The sequence below is a fragment of the Penicillium citrinum genome (assembly GCF_028827155.1).
Source record: "Penicillium citrinum strain IBT 23319 chromosome Unknown utg000001l:1.0-4955037.0:1.0-4956770.0, whole genome shotgun sequence".
NCBI classification, from domain to species: domain Eukaryota; kingdom Fungi; phylum Ascomycota; class Eurotiomycetes; order Eurotiales; family Aspergillaceae; genus Penicillium; species Penicillium citrinum.
The window spans coordinates 4,595,675-4,608,215 of NW_026622686.1; the positions used below are offsets into that span (position 1 = coordinate 4,595,675).

Here is a 12,541-nt window from a genome sequence, read left to right on the forward strand (position 1 = left end):
CATGTTGTCTAATACCCCGGATTTTGATTACATAGTATCGGGGGAAGAGGTTCTGGATGTCACTATCCCGGATTAACCATGGTGATGCCGCCCAGGCTTTTTGATGGAGTAAAAGCATGACGGAGGCCGCGGAGTAATACTCTATTTGGAAAGTTGCACTGTCAAGTGAGTTAGTAGCCCCATTGATCATTCTAGGCGGGGTTTATGAAGATACCTATCTTCCTAGGCATGTTAAATTGTGATCAAACTACGTGCATAAATGTACTAAGAGCATCTAAACATTTTCGAAATAGTAAGCGATAATCTTATTATGTCGACTATTGGTATTTGAAATTATTATGTTCGTAATATCATGTCCTTCATTTGGTATTCAGGCTTTAGGAGTGCTTGGCACGCTCTGTAACTTTATTAGCATTTTGCCTTGGAATGATTGCGACAAGCTTTAACGTACCCTTGTGAGCATCAGCCTTGACATCGTGAGCCTTCTCGTCCTTCTTGTCAACGAGAGCATCCTTGGCGGCACTGGCGCGAGTGCTGAGCTTCGCATCGTCGTCCTTGGCAACCTGCTTGTTGGTCTCTTTGGAGGCCTCAGCTCCGGTGCCTTGGATGGACTCCTGGACGTAGTTGGCGGCGTTCTATATAGAAGTTAGTTGATTATCTTCTTGGACATGACAGCAGTTTTTCGAACCTTGACAGTCTCCATTATGAATGATTTTTGATTATTTGGAAATTCTCGGTTGAGTTTGAGTAGGTATCTTTGGTTGAATGATGAATTGTCGTGTCGTGAGATGTTCGTGGACTATATATGTGGAAGAGGATTGTCATACGTCATTGATGATACAAACGACAAAGCCTGTTTCCAACCGCCCACGAACGCAGAAGTTGAGCCACAACTTGATGAACTCCGGTTTGCGAAAGATAATGACGAAGATCAAGTATAATCTAGAATATCCCTACGTCGATAGTATTCAAGTTGAATATTGTGGCTTGGCTCTAAAAGGGTTGATCTTCGATCACCAACATTATGTACAGTAGTACAGTACAGTATACTGTATGCGCGATCCTCCATAACACCGGACCAATTCCATGTACATTACATTAAGCATCTACAGAACTAGCGTAGTTCGATTAATACTGCACAGTACAGGTTTATCAGAATAGCGAATCAAATTGGTATATTGGATGAGGAATAACCACCTCATCATGATGTTTTGCTATACTTCTACAGGTATACAAATTATGACGTCATATGCTGATCCCCATACTTCAACCGAATCTCCTTCAAACAAGAACCATCAACAATATCATTCTTGATATCGCAAATGTCGACAATCATAGTCTGACCTCCTGGGAGCTCATTCACAAGATCATCATCCACTATTATCTTCAATTCATCGTTGATTATGCGCAATAAGCGTTCAATCTTGGACGGGTCAACATGATACTTTTCGCAGATCTTCTGCTTCAAGTTCTCTGCTGTGCGTTCCGTTAAGTAAATCGCACGGAATACCCCATTTGGCTCATCACTCGGTTTAAGAAAGAAGCAGACAGCTAGATCATCATGATTAGTCCCTTGAGCCCTAACGCTAGTGCATAAAGATCAGATGCCTTACATGATTTTGATGGTTGTTCAACCGTTCGTTGATCTGGCAAGCCAACATTTCCACCCTCGATATCTACAGCTCTTGCGGGCTCCTCTGGTTGCTTGCCCCTTGTCATAACAAGAGGGCAATCGTCCGGGTCATCTTCTTTCCCACCACGAAGAGACAGAACGCTGATCGTTCGAATTGACGCTAGCATGTCCTGGCTAGCAGCCAGGCTGTTCCGCAAGCTGTCCTTGGTCGAATGATTCCCGGAACTCGACTCAATGTCCGCATGATCCAATCCCTTCGAGTCCCTCATGTCCGTCGAAGTGGTATTTGCCCGCCGTCGTTTTTGAAACCTGCCTCCCACCTGCACGTCTTGGATCTGCTGCTCTAATTTTGTAATCGTCTTTTGGACGTGTCGAAGGTCATTGTTATGTTTTCGTTCTGCGCCATGGTCGCGGAACAGTTTGATCTTGCAATAGCACACCTCCGACTCGTCCGGATTACGGGCACTTTCTGGTGAGAGAAGTTTGGTCTTCGCGCAAAGTCGAAGTGGAATGCCCTTTACACCTTTCGAATGACTGAAATCGGTGGACAAGAAATTGAACCGTAAGGGGATATTGCAGCCTTTGGTGCTATTGGCTCGTTCAGGAGTCCAGGTGACACAGAAACCATCAGTGGACACTTGCTCAAGTTGCATATTCCCTGAGCCTTTAACCTCCGGGGCAAACTCGACTGCCAAGCAATCGTTATCAAGATGATGCGGTTTGTTTGTTCTGTGGCTCTTTTGCCATAATTGCCAGTTCAAGGCAGCATTCGATCTTTGCTCATCGTCGTCGAAAGAAACGCGAACAAATGTTCGATATCGAAACATTTCAGTGGTTGTTACAGGGGGGGTTCAAATCCATGACCATAAGGCCATAGACTTGTCCCTTATTCAAATATGATATGGGATTCTCATCTGCAGATCTGACCATAGCGGTCTGGGTTCGCAGAGCTGTATGGTAACGGAGCCTGTGCGCAAATTAGAAGGGAGTTCAGCTATATGATGGAGCACCTCCATACTGACCTTTCGCCTCGGGGACGTGCAGGTTCTCTAGGATCAGCCTCGGGTCGTGGAGCATCAGCAGGAACCATCGGAGCGACAGTGGGGTATGGTGCCGAATCGAACAAGAAGTTATCGAATATTGGATTGTTCTCAAATTGGTGTGTTTTGCGGTGCTCCCAATCCTGAGATGTGAGCTCAGTCGGCGCAAACTTCGGTGGTTGGACGTCTGGGATAGTCTGAACGTCACTGGGTGCTATACACTGCAAGTCGAGGTGGTTGAGGCTTGAGTGAATATTATTTGAGGCAGCACTCGTATGGGACGACGGTGTCATTTTCCAGCTAATACTCGGGGAGTGCAGATTTCCGGCCTGGTTGTGGAGGATTGCGCCCATTCCTCTTGAATCGGGTGTATAGCAGCCCGGATGCTGGCTGGCTAACATGTCAAAGGGCATCAATCCAGCATCCCGTGATGGCGAAGGAAAATCGACCTTAGGCAGGCTTCCCAAATTTAGGCTGGGAGAAAACCTAGAGGCACTATATCTCACATGTTAGAACGACCATGGTCTACAAGAGCTTATGCGCATATGCGCCAAGGAATGGAACTCCAAACGCTGTTCCCTATTGAGCTCGTCTGAAGAAGGCCCAATCCCATACCTTTCAAGCAATTGAATACCATCTTGACTTCGGTGTTGAGCCGGATCCGGTCCATCGGCATCTCGTTTGGTAATATCGGGGAAGGATTGTTGGAATTGATGGATGAGCTCAGTTCCCGGCTTTTGAGAGTTGTTTCTAAGTAAGAGAAGATCTGTCAGTCAGCCATCCATCCATAACTAGCTATTGTTTCTTGTGATCAAGAAAGGGAGATCGGGCGTACCGATGATGAAACATGAGGGACAAGAATAAACAGCATAAACAAATACACAGGATTGTATAAATTCAATAAATAGACTAACAGTAGTAGGTGATTTTAGGATTCTCCAGAGAGTTTTGAATTTTGACAAAAAAGGAGATATGCTGCCATGTGCGTGTTGCGATTGCACAACAGAAGAGAGTGAGGGGCAGCAGAAATAGTGAGGTCGTTGTGCAAAGGCGGTGAGCATACAAACGAATCAGCCTCGTCAAGTGGATGAAGTATACAAATTGTACATATCATACAATTAATTGTATTATTCTTGGATTGGGTGAATATTGCAAATTTTGGAGTGCCATTAGGTCGTGGTATACGCCTGAAGAGTATATACCGCACTATTCCTGATCGTGCATTCAACCAGTCTCGCTCCAATAAGAGCATTTGGAGAATGTTTCCTCGGCCCACAACTAAAGTCGATCTATAGAATATCAATGGAGGATAGTCTAGCAGAACGAGTATACCTATACTCGTTCAAAAATGCATTACAGTACTTTAACTCGGAGTTTTATACTTATTCCTAATCTGCTTGGACACTTCAAGGTTATTATTCGTGGTGAATTATTGCAGTCTGTAAAGTTTTTAATTTCGAATAGCATCACGGGCATGGCTGTGACAGCCATTTGTCGATGATCATCTCCATGTTAGCGGCCACAGAGTCTACTATTCCTGGGTCCATCATGGTATCATGAGCAGCGCCTTTAACTATTTGGAAATCAACATTCTTCTCCCCAACCAACTCTCCCCATCCACCCGAATCAAAGCGCTCGCGTGGTAGACGCAACCACGCTCCGTCTGCTCTCAATTCTGTATCAGGCCCATGCTGTTTCAAGATTTGATCCGCTTCATGTATCACATCCAAAAGTCGATCATGGTCGCCATGAGCAGCCCAGATAATGAATATTCTCACCGGGCCCGCATTCATGAGGGAACTCATTGGACGAGGTGAATATCTCATTTTTGCGCGAAAAGATGAGATACTATGCCGCTTACGGTAGCCAGGGATCTCCATATCCGGTTGTCCTTTGCGATGAATTGGAGGGTAAAATCCGATGATCTTGAAAAGTTCGACAGATGGCTCGGGTATCTTGATTGTCAGTGGTCTGCTAACCCCCATGTCAAGGTTGATGACACCAAGAATCCTCTTCCCTTGCTGACTCAGTTGGAATGCTACTTCATATGCGATGATTGCTCCCATGGACCAACCACTAAGCATATAAGGTCCCTGTGGTTGAATATGCTGAATCGTCCTCGCGTAAATTGCCGAGGCCTCTTCCACAGACCATGTACCCTCAGACTTGGTCATGAAAAACGGTGATCCCAAAGAATACACGGCTATATCGTTGGAGAATTTCGGAAGAGCCTCATATGAAAATGCATATCCAGACCCAGGCGGTAAAAGAAATAGGGCAGGCTGCTCTGACTTCGGAGTGCCCTGAAGAAGAGTTGAGAAACACAATTCGGGAGGCTCCTCTGTGGTAGGTACGCTGAAATTGAGCAGCTCCATTGGGTCAGAGATGGGACTTAGGCGCTCGCTAATTGCCTCAAATGAGGTTTGTGCAAAGAACACGGATGGAGGAAGTGAGACGCCTGTCTCCTTGCGAACTTGATGGTTGATTGCAATCGACGTAATGGAGTCGACTCCCAGGTCAATCATTCGTGTCGGAGGATGGATTGGCATTCGGCGGTGTTGTTCAAGTGCCGACAGCAAAGATGCCACAATTTGAGACCCTAACACGTTCTCGCTGCTGTTTTGATTCGCGACGGGGCTCGAGGACTTGGCTGTTAGGCGATTTCGTTCGCATACTAGCTCTTCAAGTCGCTTTTTTTGAATCTTTCCTCCCATTGTCCTTGGGAAGGATTTCAGCCCTAGCGATTGCAGTGAAATCACGCTGGCTGGGACATACAAAGCCCCCATATTGTCACTAACCCTCTCCATCAATCTGTGTTCGGTGTCTTTGTCGATATTCTTGTTGATAACCGCAACAGGAACTTCGCCAGCAATTTGATCGGGGCATTTCACAATCTGTGGCTCGAAAGAGTAGAATTCGGGGTCTTGACATATAGTTGCTTCAATTGCAGAGGGCTCGACATTTTCGCCCCCGCGAATGATGGTCTCCTTGAATCTTCCGACAAGATATAGCTGACCATCGGTGCCGATGAAAGCTTTATCGCCAGTCCGGAACCACTTATCCCCATTTTCTTCGACGTAAAAGTGATCATCATCATCCACGGCCAAGTAGCGTTCAACCAATGTGGGGCCAGAGAAATGCATTTCGCCAGAATCTCCAGCTGGAAGAGGAACTGTGCTGTCCTGTGCACAAATTCGGATCTTTGCGCCGGGTAAAGGCTTTCCTAGGATGACATCCCCTCCAGCGATAATGTCGGAGGGGGTACACGCAATCCTCGTGTTTGCGAGGACACCTTCGGTCATGCCATAATGATTTTGGACTCCCAATGCGCCGAGATCTTCAAGGCAAGTTCTGACAACCTCTTCAGTCGGGGGAGCACCGGCAAGAATTACTCGGCGTAAGGAAGACAACTTTTGAGTTGGTGATTTCTGGCATAAACTCAGAGCAAGTACCATTGTTGGAACTAAAGCAGTGTATTCGCATTGCTCTTTTTGAATGGCCTGGGTCATCGTTTCGGGATCAAATACTGGCCCAGGAAATATGACCGTAGCAGCATTCACAAAGCAAGACATCAGACACATATAACCGAAAGCATGGTTATTAGGCAATGCGAGTGTGAATTTGTTGCCGGGTAACATAGGCATATCACCTTGACGCCAATTGTTGGCGACTGTGAATGGGTATGTGGAGGTTTGGAGCAAACATCCTTTTGGAAGAGATGTAGTGCCGCTGGTAAAAAAGAGCGACTGCTCCTTTGGCTTGAACGCTTTCATGTTATGTTCACTGCAATCATATCCCTGTTGAATTCCGTCGCAGTCTTGCATCAAATCTTCATATGGTGTCCAGCCAGTTTCTGAGCCTTTGACTTCAACTAAGATCTTCATGCAATTGATCCCGGCTGTCAATTTATCGATGGCTTCGCACAAGTCAGCGGACCCGGCGATGACTCCTAGATTTTTTGACTGAGAAGATGCGATGGCGGTATCTAGCATATGCTGGACTTCCTGGTCGTAGGACAGATTTTTAGGGTTGAGGGGGACATGAATCAGGCCAATTCGATAGGCCGCCCAGGTAGAGATCACAAACTCGGCGCAATTAGAGGTGAAGGTTAAGAGTGTATCGCCTTCCTTGAGTCCATGGCGTCTAAGACCACGTGCAAATATTTTGATAGCTCGCTCAAGATCACCATAGGTCCATCTCAAATACGAGTCCTTATCTTGGTGGCTCAAAGCAGACATATTTGAGATATCGTACAAATTAGGTGCCTGATGAGTGCATATGAGAGCCAGTGTGCTCTCATAGTCTCGAACATTGCGAAGCCACAACTCATTGATTGTGAGATCGTTTTGGGGCAGAGGAGAGCCAATCAACTCGCTCGGTGGTATCATTTTGTATAGGCTCACTCACTCCTTCTGATACAAGACACCGGGCCTCTCCAAAGTCAGGAAGACAAGAAAGGGAGCCTAATAGATGTTTCACTGGCGCTCCGTAATGATCAAGAGACAAAATACAGGGGTGTGCACTCCGTATGTATATTAATTTTCATACCGAGTCCGTCCATCTACCTTGTTCAAGCTAGAATCCATCTCCAGACTGGGCCAGGTACATACAGTAGCTCCGAAGAAACCTGAAAATCCGGGTCACTGCGGTGATTCCCGCTTGGTTCGCCACTAAAAAAAGCCATCAAGATTCGGAAATCCAGAGTGCGGATCAAGTATTGGCTAGGCCTCGAATCCACCATCTGATCAGATCGCTGAGATCGAGGTCGATCTGATCACACGGGACACTTGAATCTAGAGTCCGTACTTTGACATGGGAGAAGTGGCATGGATGGCTAATATCTGAAAGCGTAAGTCCACACGTCTTTTCCATACTTCTCTTGCCCCAATTGTCAAGCTTGATTCATCATGCACTCATGTGGGCTTTCTATGCAATTTCAATCGATCGAGAGATCTGCAATGCGCAATTTTTTGAACTTTCCTTGTCGCCGAGCTGAGCTGTGGATACAGTACGGAGTACGCGAACATAGACCCACTCGGTATAGAGTCACTGGGCTCTTCCTTACGGTTAAAAGCTCCGGTTATTGTACAAAGATCCACTTGGCTGGAAACCCTCATGATCAGATTGACAAAAAGTCGGTGGGGAGTTGACTGTAAATTTGTTTAAATGACTTGGACTTGGTGTTAGCCCTCATGTGCTGGCCCGTATTTAAAAAGATAAAAACAGTCCCATACAGTACTTGTAGACAGTGATATCCTTCCTCATGCGCCACTAGTCTCAATCTCGCTACGGAGTAATTAGATTCGAAATTGTTGATGGTCGTCAACTAGCAGTGTTGTAATCGCATTTTGCGAATAAAGAATGCGCCGGTCAATGAAGATATGTACAACTCTAAAGCTTGAATAACTGCGAAGTATCGGATACTATAATGAACAGTCATAGACTTGACATTTATTTCCTTTATGTATACCTTTTCATCACCTTTACGATTCCTTACTCGTTTCGAGGAAAACCTGATAAGCGCATGGATATAGGAGCTAATGTAGTATTTATTGATACATCATATATAAGATACAATGCACCAGATCGAGGGTTGGATAATATACAAATTGACATGAGAGTTGTTGATTCTACAGTCAACTAGCTCCATCTTCCTGGGCATTAAACATTGTACATATCCTTCGTCAATCAAAATAACTCAATGAACAGCTGTCGAACTTTTTCTGTGTCAAGCTCACTGAGCTTGGAAAGCTCAAACTGTTTCATCGCCACATAACGGTCCAGTATTGGACGACCAAGCACGTCGGCAAGGCCGAATTGATCCTGCTCCAAGATTGAAATTGCTGTCTTTACATCTTTGGGCAAGGGCTCTCCGAAAGACACATCTTGGTTCGCGGGGTCCATTATATCAGGCCATAGCAAAGGTTCGTGTCCGGCCAACCCGCAAAGGCCAGCACCGATTATAGCTCCCAACGTGAGATACATATTGCTCATTGCGTCAATATTTCGTATTTCCCAACGACTAGGCTCGATCTTCCTGATCGGTGATTTGCGGGCTTCAGTGCCCCAGCAGACACTATCGCACCCGCCGATAAATGGCAAAAGCCTTTGATAGGAAATATCCTGTGGCAGACAAAAGCTGCAGAGTTCAGGTAGACGCTGAAGTATCCCGGCAAGGAAAGATTCCTCCAGGTCAGGACGAGGGGGCTGCAATGATAAATGTGTATGTTGTCCGGTGGCTAGAGACTCTGAAGCGACAGGCTTGGGCATCATGGTCACAATGTAACCATTTTGAGCAAAGATATCTTTCAGGTAGCTATGCACTAGAACGAGCTGATCTACTGCTTCCATTGGAGGCTTTGGCCCCAAAGCAAACTCATATTGTCCTCGCTGGCCTTCTGTGTGGATAGCTTGGATGTCCACACCAAGTTGCTCGAGCTTCATGACGCATTCTTCGACATAATGATAGACTGGGTCTCGGAGACCGGAAATCGAGAAAAGACCCCAGCCTTCACTGCACCGATCAATGATCCCCGTTTCCTGGTTGAGTTTCATCACAACAAACTCCACCTCGAAGCCCACAAGAAAGTCAAGTCCCCAGCCTGCCCGAGCTTGGTCCAACACTTTGTTAAGGACGTGCCTTGGGCAAAAATCTCTGCTAGCTGGAGAGCCTGGTAGTGTATAGTCCAAGGCACACATCACCGATGCATTTGTTTTGCTGGCCGTAGAATGAAGAGTCGGCCAGTTGGGGACCAGCCAGTATTGCCCATCTAGCGGGGTGAAGGGTGCCAGGTTATTTGTGACAGAGCAGCAGATTGCCAGCCCAGTTGCCTTGAGAGGTGTTCCTTTCGCAATTTGGGCAATGACAGTATCTATAAGCATGACTCTTCCCCGGAGAACCCCAGAATAGTCTTGCCATTGGAAACGCAAAAACCTCACATGGGGATGTTTTCTCTTGAATTCATTGAGAATTGCCGCTGAATCTGGTCCAAAACCAGACGGTAAAGTGAGTTGCATGTTGATAGTCAAAGGGCTTGGATTTGGAGATGAACTTGCACACCCAGGAACTTCCCGGCAAATGAAAATCCCAAAATAAAAAAGAAAGGTACTCGTCCAACTGAGTTAATTGTATCGATTTGTTTTGTTTTGAGGAACGACGTGCACGGTCCGTACTGTATTGGAGACGAAAGAGAAAATAAAATACTGCCAAGTATCCACTGTGGATGTCATACTTAGCAAGATAATGGATTGCAGATCCCGATGGCCCCATGAACTATTGTCTTGGCCAAGTGTCAAGGACTGAGTGGATTGATTCCCTTGGAAATTCGCTTTCAACATCGAGGTTCGCTCAATGCAAGCTGAGTTTGTGGTCATTTCATTTATACATATCCCATTAGTATTGCGTTGCTAGCTTGAGGTGTACAATGGCTCCGAGTCGGGACCAGGAGCCTCTTCTGGGCACTAACAGTACTCAAGGGCGGAACCAAGTGAATATTACAAAGCTTTTGGCTGGCTTAGTCGGTATGTAAAACAAAAATGCTGGTCTCGGCTGGTGGTCTGAAATGCTGAAATGAGTTGCTCACTTCTTCCATAGGTGTTTTCCTGGCCAGCGCCGATAAATCAATTCTCCTAGCCGCACAAGAGGAAATTGCTTCATCACTGCATTCTCCCTCTAGTGCGCCATTAATACTAGTGTCATATAACTTGGGCTTTTGCATTGCACTGCCTGTGGTACATATCCAGTTCCCTAGTCTCTATCTGCTGAGATTGACTGACTGACCAAATGCCCAGTATGGATTTTTAAGTGATATATATGGATGCAGGTGGTTCTTACTTTCTGCTTATGCATTGTTCTCACTGGGGTGCCTGTTATCGTGAGTATCCATGTACAGTTCTCGTCATATTCCGCTGTGTGTTAATCTATCAAAAATAGTGGGTTTGTCACCTCATTATGGCCCTTCGTACTTGGTCGCTTCATAACGGGCATCGGGGGTGCGGGCATGACGGATCTTCTGTCAGTCTTAATTAACGGTAGGCACAAATTACTTACTCGACTTTACTTGGAAGAGAGACTCATTTATGGCGAATGACAGAAGTCTTTAAAATTAACGAAGTGGCATCGGTGCGAAGTTACATTATTGCGGCGGGCATTCTGGGCCAAGGATGTGGAGGGCCATTGGGTGGTCTTATCACCGACTTGGTAGGCTGGAGATGGTAAGTAAAGTTTCTCAAAAAGATGACATCTTTCGATATGTAAGAGTAACCCTCTTCAAAGGTCTTTGGTAGGCCAAGCACCAATTGGGATTGTGTGTATGGGCCTTGCCTACTATCAGCTTCCGGTTTCTATGAGAGAAGCCAATCTTCAGCCGTCAGTGAGCCTATGGAGGTTTGATTGGGGTGGTATAGTCGCATTCCTTTTTGCAGTCACATCTTTCATCTTAGGGACGACTGATGGTGGCGCCTTTCTGTCATCGTTCTCCAAGCCAGCATTCCTTATCGCATCATGTGTCTTTCTCATTATCTTTATCATGATCGAGAAATTTGCTGCCGAAAATCCCATAATTCCACCGAATGTGGTTGGCTCACCTCGTCTGAGCAATATTTTCTTAGGACAAATGCTATACTTTTCGAGCATCAGCACGGTACGTCCTTTCTTCCCTCGTGCTAGAAGATTGGATTTTCATAATGGATACAGATCTTGAACAATATTCCAGGGTACCTGGCTAAGATCAACCATCTTTCCAACTCATCCATTGCCATCCAAATTGGATTTTGCGGCTTTGGCTTGATCCTTGGCTCCGTTATAGCTGGAAAAGCCTTGAGCAAGTAAGCTTTGGACCCTTCTCCACGACATGGACTGCCTCTAATCATGATAGTACCGTGAAATACCGGAAACTGTCCCTCGTTGCAATCTCAGTAAGCGCTTTATCGCAGATCATTATGATTGTCCGTTGGAAAGACGGGATCCATGGACCAGAAATTTCCTACTGCCTTCCATGGGCCATGGGAAGCGGAATGCTTCTATCGGCACAATTCATTTCTTTGACCATTTGGTCGCCTCCTGAGCAGATGGCCAAAGCAACCGCTGTATACTATCTGTCACAGCAGATAGGACTAGTATTTGGAACTAGCATCAGTGCCACAGCCCTACAGCGGCTCTTTGGGCATCAACTAGGGCACAACCTGGTTGATATTCATGAGCCGGAAAAGACAAAGGTAATTGTCTCTCCCACAGCACTTGACCTACTGATTCTCATTCAATCCTTAAAAGGTAATCAATCACCTTCTGGGTGATTTTGGCTTTATATCAAATCTTCCAGAGGGTATGCAGGCAGCCGTTCAACACAGTTTCATCGAGGCCTGGCGATTAATTCCGGGTGAGTTGAAACTACTACTTGCTTGTGTCATTTGAATATTTCATGATCTAACAATCATAGCTCTTTCCCTAATACTTACTCTTTTTGTTCTGATTCTGGTAGTTATCTCGAGGGAAAAGCCCAAGAACTAGATAAGAATGAAATTCCAAGCTTCAATGTTTGCTTGGGCTTCGTGACACATGTGAAACTAGCTCAGAATAGTCAAATGCAAATGATATTAAAGGTACAGTAAAAATACACGGGAGCAATATTTGGCTACTTGAAGAACCGCGATTATCTTTGTTGCTGGAAAGCCACGGAGCCTCAACACCGCTTGACTATTAGCCTCTTGAGAGGAACAATAACAAGTAAGAAAAATAGTTTCAGAAAATGCCATATGCCTTGGAAGCCAAAAGCAAATAGAGAAAAATATGGTCATTGAACTTCTGTATGCTATGGCTGCATCCAACCGTCACCGGGCTATTAAGGTAAACGATTCGACTTATTACATT

General features: G+C 45.7%; 5 protein-coding genes across 5 annotated transcripts; 1 reads left to right on the forward strand and 4 right to left on the reverse strand.

The window, feature by feature from the left end:
• Positions 1-377: 377 nt before the first annotated feature.
• N7469_001742 (uncharacterized protein) lies at positions 378-703 on the reverse strand (the record flags this gene model as incomplete). The annotated part of the gene is made up of 3 exons (XM_056640662.1): positions 378-397; positions 452-635; positions 689-703. The coding sequence occupies 3 exons, from the start codon at positions 701-703 to the stop codon at positions 378-380; spliced, it is 219 nt and encodes a 72-aa protein (XP_056506419.1).
• Positions 704-1,237: 534 nt separating this feature from the next.
• On the reverse strand, positions 1,238-3,522 carry N7469_001743 (uncharacterized protein; the record flags this gene model as incomplete). Its single annotated transcript, XM_056640663.1, has 6 exons — positions 1,238-1,551; positions 1,614-2,321; positions 2,476-2,600; positions 2,656-3,168; positions 3,289-3,423; positions 3,509-3,522. The coding sequence occupies 6 exons, from the start codon at positions 3,520-3,522 to the stop codon at positions 1,238-1,240; spliced, it is 1,809 nt and encodes a 602-aa protein (XP_056506420.1).
• A 617-nt stretch (positions 3,523-4,139) lies between these two features.
• Positions 4,140-7,061, reverse strand: N7469_001744 (NRPS-like protein biosynthetic cluster; the record flags this gene model as incomplete). The annotated part of the gene is made up of 1 exon (XM_056640664.1): positions 4,140-7,061. The coding sequence occupies one exon, from the start codon at positions 7,059-7,061 to the stop codon at positions 4,140-4,142; it is 2,922 nt and encodes a 973-aa protein (XP_056506421.1).
• Positions 7,062-8,361: 1,300 nt separating this feature from the next.
• On the reverse strand, positions 8,362-9,690 carry N7469_001745 (glutamine synthetase; the record flags this gene model as incomplete). The annotated part of the gene is made up of 1 exon (XM_056640665.1): positions 8,362-9,690. The coding sequence occupies one exon, from the start codon at positions 9,688-9,690 to the stop codon at positions 8,362-8,364; it is 1,329 nt and encodes a 442-aa protein (XP_056506422.1).
• A 1,069-nt stretch (positions 9,691-10,759) lies between these two features.
• On the forward strand, positions 10,760-12,181 carry N7469_001746 (MFS general substrate transporter; the record flags this gene model as incomplete). Its single annotated transcript, XM_056640666.1, has 6 exons — positions 10,760-10,887; positions 10,949-11,315; positions 11,369-11,499; positions 11,550-11,889; positions 11,945-12,050; positions 12,153-12,181. The coding sequence occupies 6 exons, from the start codon at positions 10,760-10,762 to the stop codon at positions 12,179-12,181; spliced, it is 1,101 nt and encodes a 366-aa protein (XP_056506423.1).
• Between the last annotated feature and the right edge of the window lie 360 nt (positions 12,182-12,541).